We start from the raw sequence: 25161 nt of genomic DNA, 5'->3' as shown, positions 1-25161 counted from the left end.
AAGTACTTGAGTATATTGATGCAATTCCCATTTTATAGGAGGAGTTAATATAACTAAAAACCACTAGAGCTCAGCAATGCAGTATCAGGAGATTTCCTCCATTGGTGGAACATTGTAGAAAAAATTCCTACACTGAATTGTCTGTTAATGCTTAGGTTTTGTCGAAGGTAGAGAAGTTTCTCATGATTGCAAGTCAGAAACTCAGGGTCCACTGAGTGCATCAAGCAGCATTATACCCCTGAGGTACAGATCTTTATTGAGAGTAACTTGGGAGCTTTGAGTCTAATTTGACCAAGTTTGGGTCTTTCTCATAGATAAGAGTCTCTTCAAATTTTTATAGGAAAGACTAAAAAAAAAAAGACAAAATTGATTTGCCCCCAAGCTTATATTCCATTATAATAAATATAAAGAACTTTAAAAATCTTCTTGCTCACTTAAAAACAAAATGACAGGCAACATCTACTTGAGAAATATTTCTCCTTTGCATCAACAAACCACATCTTTTTTAATTGTCCAACTGCTTAACACAGTGGTAATACTTTATACTTACTACTAATCTGGAAGGCTAGCACTTCGGTGTTCAGTGGATTGTGCTACTGAGTTCATGATTTTATTTGAAGGAAGTATTCTGATATCCTGTAGGAAAAAGAAAAAAAGAAATAGAACAAGAGCATGAGAGTGGGAAATGGAGATGAGGAGCTAAGATAGTGAACTGAATGAATTGGTGAGCTAAATTTGTTCCTTGTGCATGAATTTTCTTCAGATGTTCCTTCAGTGTGAACTTCCAGGGCAACTCTCAATGAATTGATCAGTTGAGGCATATGCAATTTATTAGCAATCAGGGAAGTAACTCATTTAGTAAGTACCCCATTTGGAAGAATCTGCTTTCAAAATAATACTGAATGATGAGTAATTTTCTTAAAGATGAACATATAACGGATTACTCAGAAAGTTCAATTTCAAGTCAGCCTTCCTGAGGTTAAAATTTGGGGCCTCCTGCCAGCTCTGCAGGTGCTCTATCACTTGAGTCATACCTCCAGTCCAGCTTTTTTCTCCCTGTTTATTTTGCAGATGGAATCTTGAGGAGTTCTCTGACTGGGTTGGTGTCAAATTTTAACCCTCCAGATCTCAGCCTCTTGAGTAGCTAGGATTATGTTACAGGCAATGAGCCACTCTATGGACTGACTAGTCTTTTGAAGGAGTAACTAGAATAGTGAAAGACACAAGGAAGAAGTTGCAGAATCGCAACTGGTATAGACAATGGCAACAGACCTTGAAGACAATATTTTTAAGCCTAAAAATAACAAAGATCTGATATTATGGTGGTCTAAAAGTACTTCAGAAGGTTGATTGTCTTGCTGTAGTTTGAACACTTGGTTGGTTACCAAGAGGTATTATTTTCTAGGATTGTGAGGTATCAGAAAATAAACAATGTTATGATGAGTCTGAGCAAACAAATACGTTGTTCAAAGAGAGATGTCTCTTCTTTTTTTCTGAATAATATAAGCATATTTTTAAAAATTAAGCCTCTGATATACTTGATTTATTAGATTCAGAAAAGCTTCCACTGAGCCTTTATTTATTAGATATTATAGACCACCAGTTGGATGACAAGAGAAAAAAATGTCTTGTTAACCTCTCTTACTTGATCAGAGGGGTAAGGATTATGGATATTAGTAAATAATGGCTGACTTCATGCATTTTATTCTTACCTCTAATTTCTCAGAGCAATTAGCAAATACATAGGGAGGATCTTGGTGTGCTATTTAACTGTATTTCTGAAAGTTATAAATCATGATAAGCACTATTATAAGGAAAGATGTGGGATGGTTTAGAAGGACTATCAGAGGGAATTTCTAAGGGGAGAAATGAAGAATAGAATCATGCAATTATTGACTAAAAAGATGGGAGATGGTGATGGAGCTGGGATTTGAAGATAGTGAAAGGGGTTAGGAGAAGGGCTTTACAGGCAGGAAGGGAAACACCACTGGAAAAGCCCCAAAATGTTATAATGAAATTTCTTGGAGACTGCAGAAATGAGGATCAGTTTAAGGGTCAGTAGAACACAACTATGTACTTAGTGGTTTATTTTCTCTCTTTCTCTCTCTCTCTCTCTCTCTCTCTCTCTCTCTCTCTCTCTCTCTCTCTTTCTTTCTTTCTTCCTTTCTTCCTTTCTTCCTTTCTTCTTTGTTGATGATCATACTGGGGTTTGAAATCAGGACCCACATGCTTGCTAGGCAGGAGCTCTACCAATTGAGTCATGTTCCTCAACCTTTTTTTTGATTCAGCTTAGTTTTTGGATGGAATTTCACTTTTGCTATCTGACCTCAGATTGCAATTCTCCTACCTAGGCCTTCCTCATGTGGGGGATTATAGGTATAAGACACTAAATCTGGCTTTAAATAACTAATTCTTATTTATTTTTTATTTTATTGTAAAGATGCTGTACAGAGGGGTGACAGTTACATGAGTAAGGCAATGAGTACATTTCTTGTGGAGCATTGTTACCCCCTCCCTTGTTGTTCTCCCACTATCTCTTCCTTCCCCACCTTCCCAACTCCTCCCCACCGCCAAAGTTGTAAAGTTTATTTCTAATACACTGTCTTGTGGGCATCATTGTTGCAAATGGTCATCCTGTGTCCTGGTTTCAGCATTTTGTTATTCCCCTTCCCCTCCCCAGAGTAACTAATTCTTAATAATTTACTCTCTTGCTTTTGATCCCAGTGTAATTTTCCTTTGAACATATTCACAACCTAGGCAATAGTCCTATAACTCAAGCTAATTTTAAAGAGAGGAAATGTGATTATGGGTTGAATAGCAATGCTAGCCCTTCCTGTTAGCACCAAATTTGTCATGTGTTCGTGGCTTTTTGTCATGTCGTTGGCTGTGGTAACAGACTGTGGTTTTCAGAAAGAGATACTTTTGGTTAGCCATGCTCTAGGAGGGGGCTAGTATTGGTATATGCTCATTTCACACTTTGTTGTGATGTAGAAGACAGGAAGGAATTTCATGAATGAGGAAGATGCTTTAAATAAGGCATCCAATGTACCTGGAAACAATTAAATGTACAGCAGCAATCAAAGTTCCATATGGTTTGGGAAGCTACTTAGCCAATTTGAAGACCTCTTAATATACTTTGCTTTCTGTCTCAAATTGAAGTGTGAGTTGGCTTTAGCAATTATTGTTTACTAAGAGATGCAAGGCAGGATTTTCATGGGAAGCAAGCCAGTCTTCGGTGTGTAGTAATGACAGAAAGACCAAATGAAAGGCCGGGAGAATATCAGGATGAGGACAAGAACACATTGATTCTAACCCTGTCACTTTATGAACTTTGGCCTCTAGGTTTCATCACACTTCAGATTGGGAGAATGAGTTAATTAATGCCTGTGTTCAATTCTAGATGAAAATTCCATGATATATATTGCTTTCTATTTTCAGAAGATGAGGAAAGACGGGATGCCAAATCATGGCAATGAATTTGTGTTAGTATGCATGTATGAACTAGAGAATGATCCATGGGAACACTGAAATAATACAATGCATGTGGACTAGAGGACACTGGAAAGTGAAAAGAAGCAATGTTCATCAAATGCTCTCTGTTCCTCACAGCTGCAATCACTTGTCACATTTCACAATGAAAAGGGTTTTGAAGATTTCCATGTCATTTTTTGTTTTCTCTTTAATATTGGTAGGCATCAAACATACAACTTTAAGGAAACTAGAAGCTACAATTTTGGCTGTGCTTTGTTTTATGGAACATTTAGATGAATTTTCCATAACTCGCTATGTTAACTCTGATCTCTGAGTGAAAACATTCTTATATAATGCGATGATTCAAGACAGACACTGGATATTCTGCTCTTAATTCCCAAACTGCATAGCCATCTCTTTTTATATTTACTTGTATGGGCACAGGAATTATGTAACATTAATTCTGTTGCTGTTTGGGACATTTCTTTTTTTTTTTTTAAGAATTGTGTATACATTAGTCTTTTAAGTTTAAATAGGAAACCACTAATATTTAAAATATTATTTGCTTACTGGCCTAAATGTTTGAGCTTTGAAAAAGATGAATTTCAAAAAGTCCTCTCTTGTCCAGCAAAGAATTATTGAATCATTTCTAAATATGTATAGTAGGAACAGTGACTGATAACTTGTAGTTTATTAAAACAACACATTGCAAATATATGCATCGGATGGGTCCTACCTTGGTGCTTCTATCCTGGTTCCAAGAGTGATGTTTTCATAAATGGCAGGCAGCATGTTTTGTCCTTGGACTGCTATCCAGTTATTTCCCAAGCCTACTGCTCCATTTGCTTGTGAAAAGAAAGGTGAATTTCTGAAATTCTATTTTATGATGATTGCATAACTGTCACGATATCTCAAGATTTCCTTAGTTAGAAGTTGTTGTTACATACTTGCCCAATGAGTTAATGAGGGTAAAGGCATTTTTGTAATTTTGTAAGGTTTTATTTTTTGTCTGCAGCTCTCCTCCTTCCTAAATCCCGGAAGTCCCACAATATATACAAATTTCTCTTTTGCCCATTTCAGCCATTTTACTTACAGATAAAATTCCCTCAAACTCCTGTTTTAGTGTAACCGTATTATCGGTTTACACCTTGCTAATTTTGAACAAAACTTTAAGGTTTTGAAGTAAAATTAAGGTTTTCTTTACATCAATTTGATTTATGAAAATGATTAATTTCATGTATTACATGCCACTCAAAAGCAAAGCAACAACAAAAGAACAGTCATTGACTGTAGAGATACTTTTCTATCAACCACATCAAACCTGTTTTCAAAAGCAAAATTACTGTTGCAAATGCTTTTTTAAAAAATATTTTGTGTGAAATACTGCTGCATTAACTTGGTGAGTGATGTGCATTTAATATACCGGAAGATTCACTGAAATGGAACTAAAGAATGAATTTATTAATCATAAATGCAGAATATTATGATGTTGCACTGCGATGTTTACTGGATTTACATTGAAGTGAAAAAACTATTTTTGTAAGAAAGCATTTTAAATTATAGTGTATGCATTTCGAATTTTTCCATTCATTAAAAATAACTCAATATATAACTTTTTTTTCTTTATAACCTTTTATTTCTCAGCAATGGAAAAGAGCAGCTTACTAATGAGTACAAAGAACTTTTCATTTTATTAGATAGTGTGTGGATTTTTGTGAGGACTAGTTTAGGCTAAATTCCAATAATAACTTGCCATCATTTTAAGCAATGAACTATAAGAATTCATTTCAACTAATATTAGGCATGACACTAATTCAGTATAAATGCTAAGCACATTAGTAATTACAGTACAGGGCACTATTACTTTCCCATTCTCTATAGTAAGGGGTTATTTTTGTTATCATTAATTTTTTTTCTATGCAAACTTACCATTTAAAGAAACAAAACAGCCCAGGTTTAGAACTTTCACTTTCACTTGTTTAATTGTCCACTTCATATGACCAATTCTATCATGATTATATTCATCTGACTGAATCTATCAGAGTTAATATGATAGTTAAAGGTGTTTGAATAGCTGATCTTCTTTCATAGGAAACCAGTCTAAGTTTGTTTTCTTAAAAGAAATGTACCAATGAAAAGAGAATCCTTGTCTAATTTGTTAAGGTGCAATTAAAATTATATTGTCTGACTCATTTCCCTTTCCAGTCCAAGAACAATTTCCATGGTATATTATTATACATTGAAATATAAGTCATGATTGCTTTTCTAAAGCATATTCACATAATAAAATGCATATTTTTAATGTGCCTAAAAACTGCCATTATGGTTCTTCCTTGCTTCATTATTAGTAACTTTGAAAACAGAAGTGGAATGCATTTATAAAATAGAGAAGCACAGTAAATCTGAACTAAATAGGGTGGCCATCTTGGTTTACCCCAGGATTGAGAATTACTGGACAGTTCCAAGGAAAGTTAATGTTAAAACTGGGTCAACCCCAAGCAAATTGGTTACTCAAAACCAGAATGGAATGCTGCTGCAGTCTGTACAGTCTTAGTTTTGGAGGGGGGAGTAACTTTAGGAATAATCTTGTTCTTGCTCCACATTTCTCTTTCATTTGCCTTCCCAACCCTAAAGTCAAGGTAGATAGTGTAAAGGACACTGTGTTCTCTCTGGACCTAGAATCAAAACCAGTGGAAACACTAAGAAGTCATGCTCAAGGCCAGGATGGATGGATAGGATCTGAGCTCCATCCCATGTGATTCAGTGCCTCTATTTTATTAGATCAATTGGATGACAAAACCATTACAATTCTTTTGACGCTATGTATGTTGGTAAAACATGCAAACATACTTTATTTAAAAAACTTTCCAGTATTAAAATGGATCTACTTTGTTGAATATCTCAGCAAATGATTGCAAGTTCTTACTAAGGAAGACAAGGTGATGTTTATTCTCAGGCATGATGGTTGGTACAAAGTTGAGGAGTAGATTAGAGTTCAGCACACCACTGCATAGTCTGGCTCTAAATAGAACTTTCCTTCTACTTAAGCGATAGAAAAGGGAATTGTGATTTGACTTTAGCATTCCAGAGTATGGATTCAGTTTCTTCAAAATTATATTATTCTAAAAAACAATCTAACATCAAGGTTTTATCCTCGCTGGGAAATGTCTGTGGGTTGTGGAGAAGAAGGGAAGATCTCTCCATGCCATTCCACTCCACTCCACTCTAAATCCGTGTACAGACTTGTGCTTGGACTCTGTCCTTAACTTAACCAATTAAATTTTGTATGGGTTACATAGTAAAGACAATGAATATATTGAGAAGAAATCATAGGAACTTGATGATTTTTAAAATAAAATTTAGTTGTAGCTTTTACCAGGTACTATGCAAAAGGCATTTTAAAAAAACATTAGAATCATTCAAATGTTTTAAATAAAATAATCTTGTCCCTTAAAACCTAAAGAGCCAGTTAAAGTCACTTACAATATTCATCCTGATGTCAAATTGTGGTGTAATTCCAGCATTTCAGAGGCTAAGGGAGAATAATGGAGAACTCATGGTCAGTCTGGCCTACATGGCAAGTTCTAAGCCAGCTTGGGCTTTGTAGGGAGGCCCTGTTGTAAAAAGAAATAACAATAAAAATAATGCACAACATTATATTCTGTATCCTGAGTAGCTTTGAAAGTGTAAGTCATTTGAAATAATCCACTCTTTCCTGTTTCCTTTCTTTGTGTTTGTCACAAAAGACTCCTTATTCTCTGTATCCTGCAGCACATTTTGTATCATGAAAATTTAATTAAAATGAAAATAGACTATGGATACAGACTACAGTTTGTGTAGCTCTGATAGTTTAAGAAGTAAACAGTCATTACCCAATTTAGTATGAAAACTAGACCTTGATTATCAAAATTCTTGAATAGTTTTGATGTGCTATGCTTTGGGGGACAAGGGGAAGGAAGCAAAATGCATTAGTTTCTAGTTTTCTTTTCTTTCATATGGATAGACTTTCTAAAAGTGAGAGCTTCTCTGCCTTGTTGTGTTTGGAAATGTTAAGTACCCTCACTGAAAACTTGTATGGACTCCAACAAACCAATCCCTACTTAGCACTTTTCTAATGATGTCCCTTATATATTGTTTCTGACATGGTTTTGGACATAAACTTTTGACCTTATGGCTCTCAATAACATGTCTATAATAAATTCATGTGGTGTTAAACATTTTCCCAGGGAAGTGATAAATTCCCAGTGGTTAAATAAGATCAGAATTTGGACTTTTGCCTAGGAGAAGGAAGTGGACACAGAAAAATCTTTTAGAATGTAATCAGTTATACAAGTCACAATACTTCTGGTTTGGTTCACTTTTAATTAAACAATAATTCTGAACTGTTATTTACTGCTGCCTACTTGTAAGCTATGCATTACAAATGAAAATGTCGGGAATTATTCACAGCTACATCTACATCTACATCTTTCTATATATTACATCCTGAAATAAAAGCACTTCTGAAAATGTTTGTGTTGGAAAGCAGACAAATTAAACATCTTATGTCATTGGTACTAAGGAGAATTAGATCATAATTTCTGTGGAAGAATGTTTAGAATTGCATATCCTTGGCCATTTACACCTTTAATTACCCGCAGGTATACTTTAAATAAAAATGCTTGTGATGCTCCCAGTGGTAACTGGCTCCTCCCCCCGTCCTCCTCCCCCCTCTTTTAGCCTATGTACAGAAAATTGTATATTTAAAAGAAAAACTATGTGGAAGTGTTAGATTTGTTTGTTTTGAGACATATTTGTGTTGCTGGCTCGCTTTAAATTCCAGTGATGAGATCAGCAATGTCATTCAGCCGGAATTAAAGTCCCCCCCTCCCTTTTAGTGTTAAGAGATATGGATAGGTATAACAATGAGGATTTTAATATTGACTATCCAAGAGCAGTCCTTGAAAGGCTGCTAAAAGAAACTATAAAGTTGAATGAGTAAAGATTTAGTTAAATATAAGGAATGGAGGTTAAATGTTAGATAGGTATTGAAAGGGTGGGGGGAGTGCTTTTGAACAAGTATTTCCAGAATGGGAGAATAACCCTTGGACAGAAAGGTCGCTACCTACTTGTCATCATTTACAGTAAATATTATGGGCGCAGGATGGAGTTATGGCAGTGATTGGTATGGGGTACCATATCCTGCAGCACCTGTCTTTTTAAAAATATATATCTTCATCTTCAAAGTTGTGTCACAATGTTCTCCTTGCCCATCAAAGGGGACGTTCCTTTCCCAACAGCTTGGTGGTCATCCCAGTAATGGTCATAAAAGTACGGTCTACTTTCTAAACGCGCTTGGCAACACAGAAATTATTTACCCGCTCCCCGCCCCCGGCCCCCCGCCCCCCTCACCTTCTCCATCAAACCAATCAAAAGTAAACCAGGCCCATCTGAGTGCAGCTCAGCTGCAGAGGGGTTGGGGTGGGGGAACTTCTAACGGGAGAATCCCAGTCCGTTTGGAATTTTGGCCTTTGCCCTGAGAAGAACTGATTGCTCTGAGTTCAGACTCCTCTGGAAGGGGAGAATGAGCAGAAACTGCAGATTAGCTACACCTGTGGGCTGAGGGAGGCCAACCTCCTCCCCTCTCCCCCCAAAGCACCTCGGATGTCAGGGGAAATCCTCTCAGGCACGATCGCTCTCACCTCTGGAAGAGGCAAGTTTCTTTGCAAGCGTTAGCCACCTGTGTGAGGCGCTCCCCGTGGGGAAAGGTGCAGGGGGGTGGGGGGGGGGATGGAAGAAACAAGGGCTCAAATCACATCGGTGGGGAGCTTTCCTCGGTGAGGCTGGTTGGGTCAAGATACCTCCAAGAGCTCAGAGTTTTTAGGATGCAAAGTCGACCCTGCCCTTGCACATCTCCAGGATCCTAATCTAACCTCTTCCAGATCGGTATGCCCTGGAGCCCCCTGACGCCTGTCCAGTTGGCTGGGGGGGGGTCTTCGCGGTCCCCTGCCTCCCACCTCTCCACCCACCAAGTTGTGTTCCAGCCTTGCTCCGCCTTCGCACCCCCAGCGCGCCCGGAGCTTTATCAGCCTCCCCCCACACACTGCCGGCTTCCTTTGGTTTCCTTTGGCGTCCAGCGTTGGTGATCCTGGCGGAGCAGCCCCTGCCTTGGGAGCACCCCTCTCCGCAGCCCCCCGCATCCCACCCCACTCAAGTCCCCTCCTCCCGGCGGCTGCGGCTCCCAGGCCCCCGCGCCCGCCCCGGGGGCTCTTCTCCCCTGCGCACCGCTGCTGCGCCCACCACGCTCCAGGTTAGATCCCGGGGTGTTTTCTTTCTTTATTTTTGGACCTGCTGTTTTGCTCCGATCCCCCACCACAACATTTCAGCCTGTCGCCAAAGCCCAGAGAAGTGGAATCTGCACATTGAAACTCTCGGTGGCTGGAGCGGGGGAACTGGGCATGCTCAGAAGCCAGGGTGGCTGGCTTTGGTCTCAAGTAGGAAGCTTTTGCACTCGGGAGGCAGCGGCGGCGACTTTGGGGAAAGTTGATCGGAGAGGGGAGGAAGCCCCAAGACGCGGAGCAGCGGCAGGAAGGAGCCCCCGGCAGCCCGGAGGAGCATGGGCACCCTGCGAGATTTACAGTACGCGCTCCAGGAGAAGATCGAGGAGCTGAGGCAGAGGGATGCCCTCATCGATGAGCTGGAGCTGGAGTTGGATCAGAAGGACGAACTGATCCAGAAGCTGCAGAACGAGCTGGATAAGTACCGCTCGGTGATCCGACCCGCCACCCAGCAGGCACAGAAGCAGAGCGCCAGCACCTTGCAAGGCGAGCCGCGCACCAAGCGCCAGGCGATCTCCGCCGAGCCCACCGCCTTCGACATCCAGGATCTCAGCCATGTGACCCTGCCTTTCTACCCCAAGAGCCCACAGTAAGCGAAGGGGTTACACGCCCGGGGTGGCCCTGGCCCCTTGGCGGTGGGATGCTGCCGCGGGTCTCTGTATTGTCTGTCGGCCCCCGCCCCTCCGGGCTTGCTGTGTCTGTTGTCATCCTCAGAAATGTTTCATTTTCATGAGCACTTCTTGCCGGGTTGTGCCAGACTCACTGCACATAACGTTGCCTTCGTCTCTTTGTCAAATGCCAAGGTATTTTGTTTTTAATATACACACGCATTCATATATACCACCCTGATACAAGACATAGTGTTGGGAACGCGCCCCAGGTGTGTGTGTGAGTGACTGTGAACAGAAGAATTAAAAAAAAAAAAATCCCCAAAGCCCTGACAAACCTGGCCAGCCAGAAAATCCTAAAGGCAGGCTCTTCTGACTTGAAATGAAATGCGTCTGATATCACCCCCTTATACTTTCTGTTCTTTTGTGGCTCTAACATGCTAACATGCTGGAGCTTCACGCTGTTTCCCTTCAAACCTGATGTTCTGTCATCATCAAAGTGTAAAAGAGAGAGAGAGTAAATATGCATTTAGAAAGGGGAAAATTTTTTGATTTCCTGAATTGGATGACATTTACAATCCCATAAATGGAAGCCTAGTCTGCTGCTTTTCAAAAGATGTTTCTTAATAACATCTGAGGGAGAGTGTTACTTATTTTCCTGAAGGAATTTTTCTATGATCCCTTAATGAACACCCCTTGTCCCTTCAGAGAGCTTGCATTATTTCCAGGGTCAAACACAGATAGGTACACTTGGATTTGTTGACAGTGTGGACACATCTTTCGCCTTACTCCTGACTTCCGAGGCAAAGACTCTGGTATTCTTCTGGCATTTTAGAGACTAGTGTAGTTCTGGTGTCAGTGGATGGAAAAATTGAATGAAACTTGTTACACAACACTCAACTCAGAGTCCATATGGAAAGGAATCAACAGGACATGAGGGCAACCGAGGATGAGCCAGACTACCGGTATGAGCGGTATGTTTAATTAATAGGCAGTGACATGATTAATAAATCAAAGGATTTCAAGACTCTGCTACATGACACTAGTTGGATGACACGTGTTATATAATAACAGAAGGTCCCTTAGAAACAAGCCTTCCCTTCCTACATATTGGCAATTCCTAAAAGGAGCAAATTTGCTTGAGGGGTCAGACATAGGTACTAGTGGTGGTTTACACAAGTTAACAATTGTACGGGTATATGTGGGTTCCCAGGGAGCTTACCTTGTACCTACATTAGTTCCTTGGCAGGGTTAGCTGTCAGAGGAGTTTGTATTCAGTGGAGTGGAGAGGAGACAATAGGGATGGACATTTCTGAGATTCTGACCTTAGCAAGTTGTCCTTATAGTTCAGCAGACGGAAGCCTGTCTTAGAAACCCGAGTGATCTGAAACCACTGCTACTTTCTCTGGTAAATTGATTTGCAGTCCTGACATGCTTGCCTGTTGTAGCTAACGATGTACATGACCATCTCTCTTGGGCCAAGTTTTGCATAATGAAAAAAATAACTCAAAGACAGCTCTTTGTATCGTTAAGCATTCTTTAGGATCTCATCCTTAGTATCCTTAGGACTTTGGAGTAACATAGAACAAACTCCGCTTTTATAAAAGGAATATTTTAATAGGTTTTATAATGAAGTATGATCAAGCCAGCTGATAACTCCAGTCTAAACATTTTATGAGAGAAGATCTAAAGGAATCTGGGCAGCAGGAAAGGGAATGGAGGATGTACGAAGTTTTAGAAGGCTCCGACTGCTTGACACCTAGAAAAAGTAGCTTTTTTTAAAGTCCGTAGTGAAAAATGAATTCAGGGTGGGAAATAGTTCATAGAATCCCACTCAAGTAAACACTGGAATCGATTGAATATTACATTCTGTTATTTATGTAATAACTTGTATTTTAAGGAACTTAATCGTGAAGGTATTGCCATGGTGGTTCTTGTGATTCTGAAGGATTATACTGAAGAAAATGATAGCATGTCTCCCAAGCTTAAATAATTTTGGAAAAACATCTGTTCTTTTTTCACACTTCTGTAAAGAAAACGAGAATAGAGTTGGCTTGAATGGTAGAGTGCACCTTTCTTAGGGGAAAAAGAAGGATGTTGTATGCACAATGATTATTATCTCATTCCGTTTGAATGACTGTTTAGGAATAGCCTTACATAGAATGTAGAAAACTTGCCATCCTAAACAAGTTTTATTTGCTTTTCAATTTACTTCATTTAAATCCTTTGCTTATTCAGACTTACTGGCAACAAGTGTGTGTGTGTGTGTGTGTGTGTGTGTGTGTGTGTGTGTGTGTGTGTGTGTGTGTGTGTCTTTATATTTAGTCTGTAGTGCAACCTAAAGAATATAGTTATCTTTCTTAAGGTTACACATATTGTGAGTTCAAGTTAAAATGAAACCATCCAAGTAGGCTAAAGTTGATTTCAGCCCCATATTCATGTTAGTTTTTAGTTCGCATTCCGTTAGATGTAGGTAACTTCCCTGCTGATATTCATTCAATTATTTGATGTATGAAAACATACTTGTTTAATGTTTTTTGATCATCTGAGTAATCTATAAACTAACTTAAAATATGAATTAGCTGGACAGTTTTGGTTTGATATTATTTTTTTCCTTTAAGCTGGGAAATGGAAAGTAAGATCCTGTCAGATTTCACTATGGAGTTAGGGCACTTCTGCAACATTTGTTAAGATCTGAGTAGAAAATTAGGGTCTATATACTCCCATTACCAAATATGTACCTGGAAATGTAAAATTACTAGGCTGAATGTGTGGAAGTAAGTTGAGCAAGTAAACCCCTCAAATGGAACAAACAAAGCCAAGCACCCATTCTATGAGATCAGATAATACAATGCTTCTTATGAACTTCTAAAGTAATTTTATTCATGATATTTTGACCCTAATAATGGGTATTAGAGTATATTAGAGTAGATTATTTGCTGTCTGATATTTGATCAAAACCCTCTACTCAGTCTTAGTGTTATCTATCCTTTCCATTTTGCAGTCACAGGTTTCCATGCCATTTCTGTTGGACTACATAGATTTCAGTTCCTATCAAAAGTTGTTAGTTTCTCTGTATTTTTGTAAAGCCATTGCTTTTCACCTGAGAGGTACATTACAGAATGCTGGCGTATTCTGTTTTGTTTTGTGATTGTGATGTACTATGGAAGAGCTGAGGATAAAAGAGAAATATATATGTATACATATAATTTTAAAGGAAGTGTGGATTTAAAACACACCATGTATGATCTTCTAAACACTGACACTAACTTTATCTCAAGAGAAACATCCTCCTCAGTGTTGTATGTTCAGTTCTGCATTAGGCCAAGGGAATTACATAATTTTAGTGTACTTGTAGAAGACATAATATTAAAATACAGATCTCTTCAAAGGTAGGAATTAATTTTCAAATGTGCCTTACAGGTTAGCTCAATCCTTTTATGAGACGTATGCCATGTACAAAATCTTGTGAGGCATTAGGAGTGAGTGACACATAGGTCTTGCCATCAAAGAGTTAATAGGGGCAAAAATACTGCAGAGGTAAATAGAAAATGGAGTGAGATGAGTCACACAAGAGACACTAAGACAGTTTGCAAATTATACAGAGCTCATTTAATTTTATGCTACCAGAAAACTCTCATGTAAATGCAAGTTTTTAAACTAAGTATTTGTAGGGCTGACATGACTTAGAGTGGTTACTAATGGGATAAGAGACAGAGGAGAGGGCATGGGAGATGGAAGAGCTCCAGTCCAAACCATCCGCAAGGGGACAAAGCACATCTGGGAAGGAGGGAATGGTAGCAGCTTGTGGCTTTACTAGAGTACCATAGAGGAGGTTGAAGAAAAGTTGAGGTCAGACAGGAGAGAGAATCTCAATCATGATTAGTTTTATAAAGTAGATAAGAGGACAGTTCTATTTTTTTAAGAGAGAGAAAGGAAGAGAGAGTGTGTGTATGTTTTACACTAGTTCAACTAGTAGATAACAAGTTGTTACCTACTTGTAGTAGGTAATTAAATGTTGCCTACTAGCAGGTAAAGCTCTGAATCTCAGAATGTCTCTCAATACTGCTCCCCTTACCAGCAGTCCTGACAGTGGCCATAACAGTACCCACTAGGTAAGCAAGCAGCAGATGATGGAAACCTTTGAAGAAACTCATTTCATTCTTAAAGGAACCAACTTCTTGCTACTCACTGGAGAATGTTCCATTGAAAATAATCTAATTATATGTCACAGACCAGCACTTGAGATTCCTTCCATTTCTTGGCAAACTGGACAAAGGTGAAAATTGAATGTAAAGTTAATTCTTGAAATTCATCGTTTCCTGTTTTTGTGGAGGAGTTAATTTCTGACCTAACAATATTATCTTGGTTTCTAATTTGAATTTGGTGGTTAATTTGACATTACATTCTATGCAATAAAATAATAGGTGGTGAGGAAATCTTTATAAAAATGTAAGACATTAGGTTGCTGGAATTCTGTTAGGATATTTTGAAACACAGTCAATTTGTGTGCCCCTCAAATGGGGTTTATAACAAAAATACTGTCAAGTCCTTACATAGAGTAGCTGTGGAGATTGCCTGAGAATACAAATAACCAACTTCCCTGCTCTTCTGACCACATTTCTAAGCTCGGGTTACTTGTTATTTCACTGAAGAGTTGGGTTTGGATTCCTAATGGGAAAGGGTAGAAGACAGGCGATGTTTCTATTGTTGCTGTTTGCAGGTTATAAGGCATATGGACATTTTTTTTTCTTCTCTGTCTGCCTAGCAATGGAGGGTCTCCATGGTATCCTAGCAACCATATTCCGAGCACCAGGCTGTTGCTCTTTCTGCCATCCCTACCCATAGGTGCTGCTGCCTGTCCCAAGGAACTAACTGGGCCTGCTGCTACCTTTCCAGATCCTCTGACTTAAAACCTTCTGAGCTCAGAAACCAAGACAATGTGACAAATAAGCACACACCGAAAGCAGCATTTATCAACCAGCTCAACAGCTTATTATGCAATCAAATCTGTGGCATTTCCATCCTAATCTGAATTGTTGAGCTAGTGGTGTTTGCCAATCCTTCTCTGTCAGCCCTTCTCTACTTTCTCAGACCTAGCCTTCTGACACTGCTTTCTAGTCCCTCTCACTATCTTCTGTAAGGACAGTGTTCCTTGTGTGCTCCTTTAAAAAAGTAGTTTCTGAGAAGTTAAATGTGTGCAGGCTGTTTGAACTCTCTAAGTATAATTTTGTTTGTAAGGGCCGAGGAATGTTCTCCCTACGAAACTGTCATGTAAATAGAAACAATAGCACAGACATTACAGCTGCACAAAGCAGATGTTTAGCACAAGGTGGGACTAATAGTACACTCCCAATGGTGTCTTGTTTCTGAATGGATTTTATAATTATAGTTATTAATATGAAAAGGCAGGACAGTAGATGGGGAAGAAGTGATGCGAATGAGGGGTATGGGACAGGACAGGGTAAAAAAAGGGTCATTGTGAAAGCTAGGCTATGTTTGCCATGTGTTTTGTAGCTGAATGAATGTGCTCTAAGACTAAAACAGCATTTGCAAAGAAGACAGTGCTTTGTGGATGAAGACAGCCATAGGAGTATATGGAAAGTTGGTCCCCTTGGGAGCTATTGGCAGAAAATCATAAAGATATTTCCTCATAGAGCAGTGCTTGTTTGGAATGTTTTGTGCTGTACCTTTGAAGTGTGCTTTATTCTCAGACCAGTGGGAGCTTGGTAGTCTTTGTGCAATCCACAGTGCAGAGGAAAGGGGAGTAAATCAAGGCATCACTGTTCAGAAATAGTTGGTCAAGAATGACACAGTTTATAGAGCACTTACCTCTGAACCAGAATCACTCCTTTGCATAACCTGGAGTATCCTGTGAGGAAGATTCTAAATTACCCTCACTTCACAGCATGTATAAAAGCATTCTGACCCTCAGAGAAACCAAGCATTTTATCCAAGGCCACATACTTAGTAAAAGGCTGAATCTGAATTTCAACTCCAGAGCCTTTCTCTTTAAACACTAGAATCTCTTGTTGTCTACAAGACAGTGAAGATTAGGCAATTACAGGAAAACCTAAGAATAACACATGAGGAGTAGCTGTTTACTCATAATTGAATAGGAAGCAGAAGAACTAGAAGAAGTATACAAAATTAGAAAGGACTATGGTTACCAAACATGGTTGCAATTAGAATCACCTGGGTAGCTTTAAAAACATGTAGTGCCAAAGTTTTGCCTCAAACCAATTAAAATCAGACTTTCCAGCAGAGGGAGGTGGGGGGAGGGCTGGAATGGAAGCTAGAGATGCACATTTTAAAATAAGATTCCTTAGGTAACTTCAATGTGCAGGAAAATTTTGGAAACATTCTCATAGGAAGATGACCAGATATATGTGTGCATGGGGAGGGAGTTTATATTTGTAGGTTTTTATTTAAATGAAGGGCCAGATGGATTTCCCATCAAAGAAGTTGAATGTCTATTGGCTAAAACCTTAAAGAACTAGAAGCTTGCAATTTCTGTAGTGGAATTTTTGCCAAATGATAGATTTACATGATTAGTATTTTATTGTTTATGCTTCCAAGCGAGGAGTCATAAGTTTACTGACTTCATTGACTCTCAACGTTAGCTGCAAACTAGGATCACCCCGGGAGCTTTAAAATGTCCACTTTCAGAGATTCTGATTCAATTGTTCAGTGGTAGGAGTTCAGTATAAGTATTTAGTTCTTTAGGTATAAGTATATTATTTTAGCTCTTTAGCGAAATGTATCCAGAGTTGGAGCATTTCTGCATTAGCCCATTCAACTTCAGATGCCACAGGTTACTTGGATTTCCCTTCTTAGTAAGGAAACATTTTCGTTGGTCCCTTTTGACCAATCCAAGACCTCTGCTTTCTGTAGAATCAGAGAGCTCTAGTTGTACATTCCCTTAGCCTCTCACCCTGGCCATGTCACTATGATGTCTGGAGATAGCCACTACCATCCCCGGGTCCACCAAAGTGGCTTTGTTTAAAGCATCAAGACCTGGACAGTGTTCAAATATGACCCTCATTAGGACCAACCATCATCCAAAGTTTGTTTTCCACTCTTGCTCGGGGCAGCTGCCTGGTTAGCCCTTAGCCAGTAGGACTGTTTCTTTTGGTCTCAGCTGCTGCTAAGCATGGCAGAGTTGATGAAGGTGAGGCACGGATGAGCCCCTCTAGGAAGAGCAGCCTTGAGCTTGTAGCACTTCTCCTTCTGGTATGTGATGCCGCTGCAGCCAGCTACAGTTTTTTTCCCCCTACAGATATTTTATCCTTTTAAGGCAAACAGCTTGAGCTCCGGCTGAGAAGTACTTTGCAAGGAGGTTTCAGAGAAAGCAGAACAGGCACAACTTCTCAGCTCTTTTTCCAGACAGTGTGGTTTGAGGGAACAGAGCTGGGCATTGCTGGCTGAAGAGAGGTCTCAGGTGACACCCCAGGATTGTGGTTGTCTTTGAGGAAGTATCTTGGAGATGAGAATCCCTCACCCATACTGTCCCACATCACTACTATCCCTTTTGTCAGCTCCCTGTTTTCCTTTTGCTCCCTTTCCCTTTTCATTAGTATTAAACACTCTTCAAGATCTTGCCAGTGGTCTCTAACAGTAGCTTCCTATTTAAATCCATAGCTTAATTGTTTTCTCAAGTGATGATCAGCCAGTATAGCACATTACGTAAGCAATGAAAGTAGCTAATATAGGTGCAAATACTTTTTTGCAAAAAAAATCATCTTCTTACCATCAGAGTCAGTAAGGAAGAGCTTCCTTGTCTTTCTCCCTCCTCCTAAAATATGAAAATGTATTCAACTGACAGAGAGCATGTTGAAGCAGACTAGATGTAATAAGACTGCCCAGAGGATTAGGGACATTAATTACACAAGGAAGTTAATCATAAGGAAAGTAAACACTTTAATTATGAATCGTGCATTTGGTTATTGGACTTAAATGAGAGGAATAAGAGGAATTAGCAACAATAAAGAAACATGACCAAAAGCATGTGTTCACTTATTATAGCTTAGCAGTGAGAAGAAAACGATGGGTAAAAATTGGTGGTAGGACTCTGGAAAATTATGTCTTTGAGTTCTGTTATACTATGGTAGGAAAGGATGAGTGCTAGGAGAGAAACCAATTAGTGTCAATTAGTGCCAACATATACGACCGTCACCTGCATCAAAACTAAAATATTGTTAATTACCTTTGCCTGTCTAAAGATCATAAATGAAAATTAAACTCCTTCACATTTGCTGTAAGATAAATGTAAATTGCGTTAACTTTTACATAGAGGGGGAGTAATTTATATCCAGACAAAGCTTTAACAAATAGCATAAATTATTTTTCTGGGATTATGTTTCCAAAACAGATCTCTAATTTTCTCATCTCTAGACTTTATCTGTTCTTTAAAAGTCTCTCTGAACACCAAGTAATTATCATATCAGCCACTGAGTTTAACTCAGTTAATTGTATTGAATGTCAATGGTGACAAATGCACTGTAGTTAAGCAGAAATACTTCACTGTTTTGTGAAAGTTATAGTATGGTAATAGTAAGATGTCACCAGCTCTAGGCCAAAGAAGGATAAGGTGTGTGCAAATCATCTTCTTTTCTGGATATGCAGTGCATGTTCCACACAGTCCAGCTTTAACAATAACTTATGGCTTTGACAGTGTTTCTAAGTGTGGATTAAGGGGAATGGAAAAAGGATTGAGCTGACCACATAGAAAAATGAGGATTCTGAATTTTCACCCTGGGAGCTATGGTTATAAGTGGGCTGGAAGGTAAATTGGTTATACTTTGCCTGCTGGTGGCTGGCAAACACACTAAAAACAAAAACATAATTGCCTATCCTGAGACATCAACATACTTTGACTAAACTATCAGTGACTAAGTAATACATTTTGTATTATGGTAAGAAAGGGAAGATGGCCTTCAATTAGACTTGAGCTCTCTTGACAAGGTGTCACCATATCCTCTAAAGAGGAATATTAAGCATCTGAAAGTGACAGGTACCATTTTGCTAAGCCTGTGATGGTAACTCATGATGGCCAGTGGGAGGAGAGAAGTAAGAAAACCTGTAGGGGAATAAACCCTGGAGAGTACAATGCATGCAAAATGAAATGTGGGACTTTATGTGAATTTGAGACTTCCTTCCAGATAATTGCTATTCTCTGTCTTGGAACTGTTGGGAGGATACTAAGTCCAAAGACACTTACATAAGCAAGAGTAGGTTTTTTTTTTTTTGCTGTAAGATCCATTCATTGGAGTTCCTCTTTATATGGAACAAATGGATATTACTAAATAAAACCTTTTCAACTCTAGATTGTTAGAAGACTGTGTTTGCTCAGGTGTGCAAAAGGAAAGACTCAAAAGTTTCTAGTCATTCAGAAAAAAATACAGTATTATAGTTCATGGCACATTTGTGCGAACAATGTTTCTTGATACAGATCTGAGAAGCTTTAGCAATACTATGAAAAAGACTACAATATGACTTTTATTTTTAATGGTGGTAGTCTTGGTCAGGAACTAGTCATTTTTCTATTCTTCAAAATATCACTTCAAGTTTTGTTGCTCATGATAAAAGGAAAATATAACATAAAATGTATAATGTATCTCACTCTGTCTTCTGGATGTTTTAGCATAACAATATGATACCTTTCTTTTCTTGTTTAAAAAAGGAAGAAATGCAGAGTAAGATGACTCCTTGTTCATGTGATACTGACTAGCCTAAAACTCAATAGATAAAAATTTGAGATGATCCTCATGGAAAGGAATGAGAACTAAATAAGATAATGAGCTCATTGTGAATGGATCATCTTTTATTAATTTTGCCTGCTTTCCACAGTTTATGAGCTCCTTCAGTTCTTTGCTTTTGTGTTATTTGGCTTAGGAGTTAACTTATTTTTCCTTTCTGTTGACTTCTGTTGCAAAACCCGTAGCCTAAAAATATGTTTGTTTTTTTTAAATGGTCAACAGTTTGAAGATTATAACTTTCTCTCTTTAAAGTAACAACAATTAAAATGAAAACTTTCAGAAATGGAGAAATAAGGCACTAAGCTATATACATGCCCTAGTCTGTGTTTTTATGTTTATGGATAATTTATTTTAGCAAATTCTGATGAGTATCAAATTATTCCCACCAGAATTTATATTTTATTTGTAACACATTTTTGTGATTACCATAAGCAATCCTGGGTAATATTTTTAGACCCAAAAAAATAGAGAAATTGGAAGAAACATATTGAAATAGTTGGGGCAAACACCCATGTAAGGTGTGCAGAGGCGAATGTATACATGTTGTTAAGACATTTGTTCTAGGGTATAAGATGAAAACACAGCCCAGCCCAGTGGAGGCTCTTCTTCTCTGGTGACTCTTTCTCTTCTGGCCTGTCTTATCTTTGGGTGACACCACTAAAGTCCTGTGCCATGTAATCATCTGTCACAATAGATATTAGAGCAGTGTTCCATCTTCTGGATTCCTAAGGGTTACTGTCAGTGTGATGGATGGAAAATGACTTGAGTATATATTTATTTGTCTTGACAAGAGTTGGATTCTCTGTTAGATGGGCTTAGAGGTTATTAAATAACATCTAGGTGAACATTTGCTGGTGAGTTTTTAAATCGTTGATAACAGGTTTTTCTCTCCACCTTTCTTGACTCCTGTTAACAAATAGTTAGGTCCATTGCTTTTTCACCATAAAGGAGGATCTGATACTAAGAAATTTAAGTACAGTAATATATATCACATAATGTTTAAAAGATAATATTCACAACTTCCCTTGTGCAAATCGGGCTCCCTTTTCTCCCCTAAATTTTCGGTCATAGAGATACCATCTCTTCTTTCCTCAGAAGAATTCTTTATATAGTAAAGGTCATAATGGTTACTTTGTAGTTTTGTTTTCACTGGTCAGTTACTGATGGTGATAATGAGGATGATCACTGGGCACATTTGTCTTTCTCTATGACTTCTACTCCATTTCATTTAATTCTGCAGGGGTCGCATGCTTTTCTCATCCCCATTCCCGTCACCCTCCGCCAGCTGCATCTAGCTTCTGACTGTTGTTCATAAGATCTGCATGGTCTCTGAAGTCATTTCAGTTTTCACCTCTGGGTTGCAACATCTTAAAATTTCCCTTCTTCTTTGAATAATCCGTGATCGTAAAGTGTCTTTCCAAGGAAGCACACTTGTCCTCCAGCTCTAATAAATGTCTGGTCTGAAGCTCTGCGGCATAAAACCTCATAAACTGGTTAACCTTGAGAAGTAAAGGGATTGACTGTGAAGAAATACAAGCACGGAATTAATGGAAATGGTTATAGGAGAATCTTTTCAAATTCTTAATTTCTCTTTCAGACACAGACAGAGCTCTCCCTAACAAAATCCTGTCAAGCTAGGATAATAGCTTACTAATTTGACTGTCTAAAGATTCTAATAGATCGTAATATTATGAGATGGTAGGGGCTATCAAACTCAGGATGAAATACTTTTTAATTAGGTGGTTGCCTCAACATTAATCAAAAGAAGACAGGAAAAATGTAAAGGTTGAGTTTGTTTGCATTTTTGTCTCTTAGCTCTTCAAATGGACCCGGGGAATACCTAATCTTATTTTTAAAAACTTAAAAAAAATCTCACCTGGTTATATGTTTCTGTCAGTGTCTGAAGTTACTCTTTTGGAAGTTTTGTGCAGCAATGCAAATGTGGACTTTATATGTGGTAAGAATGAGGTTTAGTACAACTTGTAGTCAAAGGTTGGCAAATTGAATATATATATATGATTTCACTTCTGTGTTATAGCTGAATGAATTAAAGTCACTTCCATTTTGCAGATTAGCAAATTGTGGATTAAAGAAGTAAGCAATATATCTCAAATACAATAGCTCTTCCTCTTCAGTGACAGTGTCATAAATCCCATAGGTTAACAGCTCTTGGTCAGCCCTCTTTCCATACCATAAAACGTCCTTAGTACATTCATGACATTGATGACATTGCCTTGAGAACCCTTTCATTCAGCAGTACATGGATGGAATCCCGTGGTTCGGCAATGCATGCACAGAAATTACATGTGGGTAGCTTCACAGCCTGTGAATGGATAAGAACCTGTCATTCAACTGCTACTTTACCCCTAAATAGTCTTGTCTGAGCTTCTATTTCTCCATTATTAATGAGACTTATAATGTCTACCGTGATTAGAGAAAGTAGTTGTGGGTCTCTCAGCACAGTACCAACAATAGTATGGTTTTCATAGTCAGTTGCTGTGTTGTAGTTTTCACAATGGTCATCATCTTTATGGCTTTTATTAGATCAATTTTCTAGAATGGAAAAGTCAGGCTCAGTAATGGGAAGGTCAGAAGCCAATGCAACCTAGATTGACTTTGTTAAGTATGATTCAGAGGAAGACTGAGCAAATCCTGTATGAATCCTACATAATTTTTGTATGGCCTACCATAATAAGAAAGGTTGAACATAGAGAAGCTTGAAGTTCCATAACTCCTATTTTCTCATTGAACAAGCAGTTGTAGACCTATGGTGAAGTCAAGGAAGGATTGGCTAAGTTTGAACGAAGTGGCATATATTTAAACTATGTTTTAAAATTATAGTGAAAATAGTTACATAATCCCAAAGGAAGGCCATCTGTGCTCTAAAAATGCAGAATTTTAATGGTCATGCTTTGAAGATGCCTTTATGTGGAATTGTAATGATATTGTTCTTAACATGTGTTTAAACACAGAGGGTCCCTTATAAATATAGACTACAAATTGCAGCTCTATAGTAAGGTTTTAAAGATCCACTGCTTTAATGGGTTGATTTCAATCCATCCAAAGTATTTAGAGAAAAGTGGTTTTTCTATTTCCTGAAATGTTTGCATAGAAGTTATTCACTGATAATGGATTTCTATTTGAAAGCCATTCATCTCCAGCTTGAATATTTGCTGCCCAGACAGAGCAGCTCTCAGACACAGAACATAATCCTTGCATATAAATGTTTTTCTATTAATGACCTTGATTCTGCATCCCAAGATGCCTTTTCCAAAATAATATGATTGTGGGTAAAAGCAGAGATAACAACCCTGTTAGCCTGTAGATGAATACATTAATGGTCTTGGACAAATTCTTGACAGTCATGATGATGAGCTGATAATGGAAAGCTTTAGAATAAGAATAAAATTTTTTGAAATGTGTCATGTAATACAAGAAAGATAGATTGTTTCTTAACTGCTTTATTGAGATATAATTTGCATGCCATAAAATTCACCCACAACACATGTACTTGTCAGGATTGTTAGTGAATTTGTAGAACTGTGTAACTATCACCACAGTCCATCTTTAGAACACTTCCAGTACCTCCTAGAATTACCTGAGGTCCATCTTCAGTCAATTTCTGCTCTGCCCTAAGCCACCACTGATCGGCTTCCTGTCTTTATAATTTACCTTTTCTATGCATTTCATATGAACAGACATTTCTTTCACAAATGGCTGAATGACTATGTGACATACATTTATGTCATCCAATGCGGCCTAGAATGCTAAGGTTGCATTGAGATCAATGACTTTTTTGTTACATTAAATCTTGGTAGTGTCAGAAAGAGTTCAACTTGACTATTTTTGATAGCTTTCTGGAATAATACAGAAACTGTGGAATTTAGGTGTTTTTATTTTTGCTTATGTTATGCCTAGATTTGATACAATATTGTGACAGTAAGTTTATGTACAGTAACAGAAATAATAGAATCAGGTTGTTGTTTACAGAACATTTACTGTGCTCAGGAATTCTTGGAAGGTATTAAGATAATAAATTCCCTAACCTTTATAATATTTAATTTGTTATGAATTTAATGGACACCATCACCAACAAAGCAATCTCAAAGAGGTCAAATAATTTTCTTAGGACCACCACAGTAGTCTTGAATCCAAGTCTGTGCTTCTGGATGCTATATTGTGTTCTTTATCTCAAGGTATTGTGGTCAGGATGATGCGTGGCTTATATACTCAACAGTTTGCTGTGCTTTCCATTTTTCTCAACACTGGGGTGTATCCTTGAAGTTACCTTCGAACTTGCGGTTTTGACCCTTGTGAATATTCTGCTATTGAAAATATTAAGAGAGCATAGTGTCTTGTGGGTCTCATTGTTACAATGGGTCAACCGGTATCCTTATTTCAGCTTTTTGTTGTTTCCCTGCCGCTCCCCAAATAGAAAAATGTATATACAAGATGCAGGGCACTGGAATCAAATACAGTGAAAACAGGTTATACCATGGGGGAAGAACATACAAAAGAAACAAAAAAATCACATAGTACACTTTACAACTTTGGGGGAGTAGGTTAGGGAGGAGTTGGGGAGGTAGGGAGGGAAGGGATGGTAGGGGAGAAACAAAGGAGGGAGTAACAATGCTCAACATGAAATGTACTCTTTACCTTACTCATGTAACTGTCACCCCTCTCTACAGTATCTTTACAATAAAATCTATATTAAAATATTAAGAGAAAAGAGAGTCAACAAGCTAAAGAGAAGCAGTAATCCCTGAGGTGAGTGTAGAAGTGATCAAGGAACCCTTTGTGAAAGAAGAGAGGCAAAGACAGAATTGAGATTGGAATTATGAAGTAAAGGAAGGGAGAGATTATGAAGGAAAGGAAAAATTTCTGATACTTAGATATGCTTGAGGTAATGATTTCATGAATAAAGCAGAGGGTTTGATTAAAATTCTCTTTAGGATAGAAACTCTTTTAAAAGCAGAATCCTGGTTTCTTTCTCTTTTTTTTTTCTTT

General features: G+C 38.3%; 1 protein-coding gene across 2 annotated transcripts in view; it reads left to right on the top strand.

Annotated features, from left to right (window-relative positions):
• Positions 1-25161, top strand: part of Prkg1 (protein kinase cGMP-dependent 1) — a 1047684-nt gene that overhangs the window by 64423 nt on the left and 958100 nt on the right. The window contains exon 1 of one of the 2 annotated variants that reach the window (XM_070021098.1): positions 9624-10377. The exons of the other annotated variant lie outside the window; for it this stretch is intronic. Within the exon in view, the coding sequence (XP_069877199.1) occupies positions 10067-10377 (311 nt within the window). The 5' untranslated portion in view covers positions 9624-10066. Of the gene's footprint in view, positions 1-9623; positions 10378-25161 lie in introns of those variants that run through there. 2 annotated transcript variants of the gene reach the window in all.

The sequence above is a fragment of the Dipodomys merriami genome, unplaced genomic scaffold, assembly GCF_024711535.1.
Source record: "Dipodomys merriami isolate MVZ:Mamm:240054 unplaced genomic scaffold, mDipMer1.0.p SCAF_14, whole genome shotgun sequence".
NCBI lineage: Eukaryota > Metazoa > Chordata > Mammalia > Rodentia > Heteromyidae > Dipodomys > Dipodomys merriami.
The sequence above is the reverse complement of the archived record's forward strand: the minus strand, read 5'-3'. Positions and strand labels throughout refer to the sequence as shown.